The sequence below is a fragment of the Hippichthys cyanospilos genome, chromosome 4 (genome assembly GCF_059441005.1).
Source record: "Hippichthys cyanospilos isolate Australia breed blue-spotted pipefish chromosome 4, RoL_Hcya_1.0, whole genome shotgun sequence".
Taxonomy (NCBI): Eukaryota; Metazoa; Chordata; class Actinopteri; order Syngnathiformes; family Syngnathidae; genus Hippichthys; species Hippichthys cyanospilos.
This window is the reverse complement of record NC_142372.1, coordinates 25,422,579-25,430,509: the sequence shown is the minus strand read 5'-3', so window position 1 is coordinate 25,430,509 and position 7,931 is coordinate 25,422,579. Positions and strand designations below refer to the sequence as shown.

The window sequence follows — 7,931 nt, the reverse complement described above, 5'->3', positions numbered from 1 at the left end:
AGATGTAAGGGGTTGCTTAAGGCCTTAGGCAGTGAGAGAGAGAGAAAGTTACCATCGTGACATACTTCGTGAATTAAATGTGAATGAATTCAATCGGCCATCTCCAATAAAGGTATTGAATGAACATCCATATTTTATATACCGTATTGTGTCTGTTTCACTTCCTGTTTTCTGACAGAGGAAAAAAAAAACAATCATTTAAAAACACTTTTTGCAAGATCTCGCAAAAAATAAAAAAGATTAATCCTTCAATGGCCCTTAAGGGGCTCTGTAGCCACCTGCAAAAAAAAATAGTAACAATAATAAAAAAATATCCCTCCATGCACCTTTAGGGGCTCCCCTAACTGAAAAAAAAACAAACAAACAAAAAAAAAAACCTGTGTATCTAGGAGCTCCAGTTCTCTCTGCTGGACATTATGTGTAATTGACATAGTCTGATGGTGAGAATCCAAAATAGAAAGGAAATCCTGAAAATGCTCTTCCGTCCTAGTCAGAATATCCCAAATAGCCTCTGAAAAACATAAGTACAGAATTGGCTGGACTGTACATTATTCAAAGGCAGTTTCTTGCCACATGCGCCAGCCTGCTACACGAGTCTGTCGTATTTTCCGGACTATAAGGTGCACCGCTATATAAGCCGCAGCAGCAAAATATGAGCAAAAAAAAGATTTTTGTCACGGATAAGCCGTACTGGACTATAAGCCGCAGGTAATAACATCAGATCTTTACGCAAAAAGACGGTGTATGAAGTTTATCATTTTTTTTAGTTGTTTTTTTGTAATTGTCAGCGACATCCTCTCTTTAACAGACTGAACATGCCTGCATGTTTAGTCCCATCATATTTATCGAAAATGGATGGATGGATGGATGGATGGATGGATGGATGGATATCTGTCAGTTAAATAGAACTTCAAAACTGAAATCAATACTTCAAAAGCTTTTTTGTCTCCGTTTGTTTGATTTTTTGTGGTGAACAAAATAACACATTCGACATAATTCATATCCAATCATAAATACATAAATAAAATCACATATACTATGTACTGTATATAAAATTACACATCAGATTTACCCAAAATTTTTATACATTCTCTTATTAAATTTAGACTGATATATATATTAATAATATTGTTTGAAATGTTTTTGAGCACAACCATTGATTCATATCTTTTCAGTTCTTTTTGATAGTTGGGAAAACTTACGCGGCCGTGGCCCGCCATTTGGGAGTGAACGAATCCACCGTTGGCTACATTAGACAACGGCTGCAATCACCTTTGGCAATTCGGCGAAAACAGTTGTCACGGCCCGTAGTCAAACGATCGTCCATAAGGAAGCTGCTTCAGCAATCTGGATTGCCGACTTCGGACGGAAGAAGCCCTTTATTTTGAAGTCTTGCGCAGCTGCGGTCATATTAGTAGCGGCCCGGACGACAAATTAAAGTCCAATCAGTACGTGATTAAATGGAGAGGTAACACTTGCATTACCATTTCATTATAAAAGAAAACTTGGGAAGAGGTTTCCAACAGTCTGGTGAACGTCATCTTTGCTCCTCTTGTCTCTGCCTCCTCGCCGTGTGTGTTGACAACAACAACGCTGGGGTGCACTTCATCAGCTATATGGCGCGTGCCTGTGGAGTTTTGATCTACTTCCGCCCAGCACCCACCCTACAGCACGTTCTTGTCAGCGCATCCACAGCAAAAGGCACACGTTTCAACCCCCCCCATAAAAGGGTTGCCTATTATAGTGAAATGGTATTTCAAGTGTAAACTCAGCATTGTAATAATCTTTAATTATGTACGGATTAGACTTTAATACAGCCTTCGGGCCGCTGCTAATATGACTGTTGCCACGTTCAGTTGTGAAGTTGTGAGGAAAATAAAAGCCACGTTGTTGAGCCATATGAGTCTGACACTCTTTGATCTCCGCTGTTTTGTGGATGAGGTGCTCCAGCGCAGCGTAGCAGTCTCTCTCTCTCTCTCTCTCCAAGTTCATTACTGTACAGTGTATAAGGTTTATTAATTTAAGATTAAAGTAAATATCTGTACTGCAGTAATATTTGTCTTAAATAATATGCATAGCATGAAGACTTTTCATGTTTAAAAAAATAATTATTTTTTGTTTTTGTTTTTTATTTTTTTAAGGGGAAAAGTGGGGGCGCTACTTTCCGGATTTGCGCTACTGGCCGGCTCCGGAATGTATCTACCGTGATGAACGAGGGTTCACTGTAAATAGTTCTGGCCAATGTTAATCATAATGAAGCATGCAAAAATTCATCTTTAACAGTATGTTTAACACAATAACGAAGATGTAGGCTAGCTGCTAATGTAAACCCCGCTGAAAAAATCTATTTTTGAAACGTCTGTGCCTAAACTAGCTGACTTAACTTGAATTTGAAGATTAACATTGAAACTGTGGAATGTACAAACTGTTTCTGCCTAAAGCATAAACAATGTATCACTATGCTGTGAAGCTAAATAATACAGGGATTAAAATTAAAAGTTTTTTTTTAGGTTTAAGCCAACCTGAATGTGTAATGAGCTACATTTAGAATGGCAAATCCATATTTCCGTTACATTGGTGACAATAATATAAAAGTAATGCAATTGTAGTGTAATACCTTACATTTCAAATACAGTCATACTGTAAAGTAACCAATTACTTTGAAATGACAGTCATACATGGCAGGTGTATTGGACACTCTAAATTGTCCTTAGGTGTGATTGGGGGCATGAATGGTTGTTTGTCTCTGTGTGCCCAGCAATTGGCTGGCAGCCAGTCCAGGGTGTCCCCCGCCTACTCACCCAAAGTCAGATGGGATAGGCACCAGCAAGCCTGCCACCCTTGTGAGAATAAGTGGCTATAGAAGATGGATGGATGTTTACTAGAAGATGCTGAAGGTCATTATTCGGCCATCAATTTGTGCCTTGAAACTCACACACTCTTGGATCATAGATGGTAGATGGATGGTTGGATATTTTGTGTTGTTTTTTTTATTTTTTTATTTAATGAGAAACATACCTCTTTGTTTATCTTTATAAATGTTGAAAACAGTTGAACCAATGAATGTTGCCATTACTCCCTAAGGACCCTTTTTGTGAATCCTCTGCATGTTGTCCTGTTTAATCATCATCATCCACCTCATCACCATTAACAAAAAGGGGAGGGAAAAAAGCTGGATTCAGGTAATATGATGATTAACATTTTAATTTCAATGCAATACAATGGTGGCCTTTGAATCTAAAGGTAGTTGGGAAGAGCCGATTCTTTTCCTTTGATGATTGTAAAGACAAACAACAAAAGTTCAATCATGGTTCAAAAAATGAAAGGTGAAAAATATTGTGAACACAAAAAAGCCTGTCACAAAATTTTACAATTCATGACCCTGATGTTCACAAGTAAAACATCTATTTAAATTAAATTCTACCAATAGTGATCACTGATGGTTGACATTTATATATGGCTTGAATTGTAATGTTACCTTCTTCTGTCTCAATTGACATCAAATGCATGAAAATCTTTCTTCTAATTTATCGGCTGTGAGATTTTGCTGACATGCTCTGAGCGCGTCAATTAACTCCCCTGAATGAGCACCATCTCCGCGAGTCTTCCTCCATTCTTTCAGTAGCTCTCTGGCTGTCTCTTCCAGATCTGTTGGGAACCTCAGTGCGATAGAATCCAGCTTGCTTTCATTCATACACAGTTTGCGTCCTAATTTTCGCCAGGTTCGCCCCACATTCTCAGCAATCACTTCTGTGGCAATCTTCAGTTTGTCTGGAAAGAAAGAAAAAAAAAAAAAAAAACAAGAAATTTTACTAATGAGAAATATGACCTGGTTTGGGGACACCTGGGGTAGCCAAAGTACGGTACCCAAAGAATGGTTTTTAGTAGTGCTGGGTAATGTCTCTTAAAAGTGTATTGTGATATACTGAGATACAGCAACACATTTTGCAATATGTAATGAAATATATCAGTCAATGTTTGTTAAAAAAAAAAAAAAAATCAATTGCATATATATTAACAATGACCGAAAAAAAAACAAAAGGAAATTAGAAGAGAGAAATCTTGTTTATTCTTTTTCAGACGCCAAACATCATTGATATCTATGAGCACACATTAAACATTCTGAAAAAAAAAGGAGCATGTCCACATTTTCTTTCAGAAGGCACTGATGTGGCAGGAATATCATATTATTATTATTGCGTGCCAGTTTATACTCTACATTTCCTGCCATTTTTGCTCTTCAACTGTAAACGAAACAGGTCTGTTATGTCACTCATGTTATTTTTTGCAATGCTCTGTACTTTGGACTCAGTAAATCTCTCCTCGGTGGCACCATAATGCAGACTCTCGCCTCAATTGGTTTGCGTAGTTTTACCATATTACTCCCTTCACTAGCTCCCCAATGCACTTCGGTGCTGATTTTAAAATTCAAACTTTCAAATCTCAATATCTTTATTATTTGACACCCAAGCATCTTGCTGGTGCTATACTCCATCCATTATTCTACTGCCTATCGGTTGGGTCATGGGAGCAGCAGCAGCAGAAAGCTTACCTCTTCCCAGCCAATTTTTCCAGGTTCTCTGGGGGGAACCCCGGACATTCCCAGGTATGCCGAGAGACAGTCTTTCCAGCACGTCCTGGTTGGTCCCTGGGGCTTGCTTCTAGTGGGACACGGCTGGAACACCTCTCGGGGGAGGGGGTCCAGCTATATTCTCTGCCCAGCTATATTATCCACCACGCTAATTAAAGTCATGTTCTTGTGTTTGTGCCTAAAACAAAGTAAGTTCATCTTTTCTTTGTAATGGCTGGGCTGAGACTATGGAATGACAATTCCAATCAGGCAGGCTAATTTACTCCTGACTTTTACGTTACTGCTTAAAACTCAATTGATTATCACTGGCAGCTGGTAAGTTACATTGAGAGTTGTTTTTGATTCTGTAAGTTTTGATCTTCTCTGTTCCTTTTACTATTTTTATAGTATTCATCCATCCTTCATTTTTACTTCTAACCTTATTGTTGTTGTTTTTTTTATTATTATGATTGGTGCTGCAGTTAGAACTTTTTTTTATTTGTGTACAGCACGTTGATCAACTTTGTTAATAAAGTGCTTTATAAATCAAGTTGGATTTTTTTGACTTGTCTGTAGCGCCCCTAAACCTCTGATTTTTGAATCGCACTTGCCATTATCCAAAAGGTAGGCCGACTGTCAGCAATGTGACCATCATTAAATTTATTATTATCTTTATTAATATTAGTTGCAACGGAGATATGTTCATAGGATGGTCATATTTAGATCCTCGCGTATTATTATTATTATTATTATTAACATAAATGAGCCTGCTGGTTAATCGATAATATAAGAAATAATTGTTCCAAACCTTTGGACATATACACAAAACAAATAAATAAATAATAAAATGAAAACAATATACATTCAACAATACATTCTCGTACACTTACAAATTTTGATTCTTCGTGACCACGCCGTCAAATATGAGGTGCTGCACAAGATCAAATGGACATTTTGTATGATACCTCAGTCGGATATATACTCAAACCATACCTCTCTCCGTTTCGCAGAGTTGGGTGCCAGCACACTCTGAAGGTGATTGAAAGCTGTTCAACTTTTCTGATAAATCCTGTCGTTTGATTTGTTTGAGGAGTTCCGACAGTAACTCGGGTTTTTCTTGACTTAGCAGTCCTCTTTCGGTCAAACATTGGAACAGTTTGAATCCGCTGTCAATCGTTTCCAACTGCCTTTTTCCAACATTGTCACAACAGAGATACTTGAGAGCTTCCAGCTGTTCGGTGTTAAGATGACTCGATATATCCAGTAAAATTGTGTTAAAGTGGAATGTTCCCATTGCTTGGAGGAGGTTTCGTTGAAACTGTCGTCAGGAAAAAAACGTTTTACTTTCACTTCCGTTTTTTTAAGTCACACAGTCACTTAGAGGAAAGTTGAAGACCACAGACGATTTTGTCGACATTATGGCTCCTTATTTAACTTGTACAATTGTCTTCACTGTACAGTAAATGGCACAGGTACGCTAAAGCCTCAAATCGTTTAATACTACGGGTATCAACACAAGTATATTACTTAGATTGTCACACCATCCTTGATATACAGCAGTTAGGCCAGCGTACACTTGTACGAAGAGCTGCCACATCGATTGACAATACTATGCAATACGGTAATACGCCGTCAACGAGCCCAGTTGAGCACCTTCAAAATAAAAGCGCCTAACAAATGCTGTGACTGCTAATATACCCGATTCCAATATTCACAAAAAAACAACAACAAATAAATCAAGATGTTTTCCGCACCCGGACTAACTCTAGGAACGACTGCAACCCTCTGGGTGTCCTGTAAAGGTTCTTTAATCGAGATCCGGTGTTGCTTTTCAAATATAAGGCCTCTGAATTCTGCAACTTAGGGTACTGGACCTAAAAAAAAAAAACAAAAACGAAAACGTGTACAGTAATTTTCTTAACCAGCTCTGTACAACACTGGAGCGCCTCATGGAAGCTGCACAAAGTTCTTTTACACTGTAGTGTATTTATAGTGGTGTCGCCTTGACTTTCACTTGTGCTTGATTGAAAAAATAAAATAAAGAAATAAATGATAAAAATAAAAACGTAACAATCCCTATCCCGCAACCAAACCAGGTCCAGGCAAGACTCAGGATCCCCTGGTATCCAGCACAGAATCGCTATCCCGTAACCAAACCAGGTCCAGGCAAGACTAGAGTATGGAATTCAGCACCTTATCCAGCTCTTGCTTTTCAAGACAAATGCTCTCTGAATTCTGCAACATTGACCATTATGACTGATGTAAAATAAATAAAAATCAAACCATAATAATTCAGCAACAAAACCAACACTTGGCAAGACAAGTCATCCCTCAGCATCCAGCCCAGGTGCTGCTATCTCGAGCTGATCTTGCATTTCAAAATAAAAGTCCTCTGAATTCTGCACCTTTGACCATTACTCATGAATTTAAAAAACTATGGAAAAATAAACCATAGCTAGCTAAGGTCTATGCAACACTAGGCACCCCCTGGTGTCAAGCACAGGTGCTCTTAGCTGGAACTAATATTGCTTTTCAAAATAAAAAACCTCGGAATTTCAGAACCAACCATGTCATTTGCTTTCAATTCTTTTTAAATTGTATTACTTGGCAGAGTTTTTTCATCAGCATGCAAACACACAGCCATCAAAGATAGCATGTAAGGAAGGATGTTATTCGCTCTTCTTCCGAGGCAGACTGCAGAAGTAGAACCAAACAATGACAAAACAGTGTCATCTATTGCAGTGGTCCCCAACCTTTTGATCACCGTAACCCGGTTGCTTTAAAAACCACATCACAAACGTATGGACGGTGCTTTCTGTCGTTGTACTTTTTGTCCACTTTTTTTTTTTTAACCGCGCGAGGAGAGGGGAGGAGAGTGGACAGAGCTTGCTGTGCGCTTTACGGTAGATCCGGAAGGAAGAGCATTGCTGAGAACGTTCACTTTTCTGGGATGTGACAGACAATATTTTCACCAACAGCACCTTTATTCTTTGCGGCAATACTTGCCTGCAAAAAATAAAACTTTCAATGTCACAATCGAGTGGCCGAGACCGTGCTAAATATTGTGCTGACAATGCTGCGCTACCGTCAGCTTAGCACAGTAACTACGGTTTAACAGCTGTTAAGTGAAGCAAACGCTGCACATACCAGTTGTCCCAAGTTCTCGCTTCTGTCTTTCGACAAGCCAGGTGAGGGCTCTTGCTTGGCTCTGTTTCGTATTGAAAGCTCAGCTGGCCGTGTTGGATTGCTCCGGGCGACCGCAAAGCGGCCGCCATGATTCATTCCTGCCCCCTGCGTGAGCCATTGAATGTTCCCGAAGTTGATTGGCTGTGGCGACTCGAAACACGGAAAAAGTACATCA

The 7,931-nt window shown here is 39.0% G+C and overlaps 1 protein-coding gene across 1 annotated transcript; it reads right to left on the bottom strand.

Annotated features, from left to right (window-relative positions):
* Positions 1-3,177: 3,177 nt before the first annotated feature.
* fadd (Fas (tnfrsf6)-associated via death domain) lies at positions 3,178-6,194 on the bottom strand. The gene is made up of 2 exons (XM_088412188.1): positions 5,564-6,194; positions 3,178-3,771 (listed from the first exon to the last, which is right to left on the bottom strand). The coding sequence occupies exons 1-2, from the start codon at positions 5,862-5,864 to the stop codon at positions 3,500-3,502; spliced, it is 573 nt and encodes a 190-aa protein (XP_088268314.1). The 5' UTR covers positions 5,865-6,194; the 3' UTR covers positions 3,178-3,499.
* Positions 6,195-7,931: the final 1,737 nt, after the last annotated feature.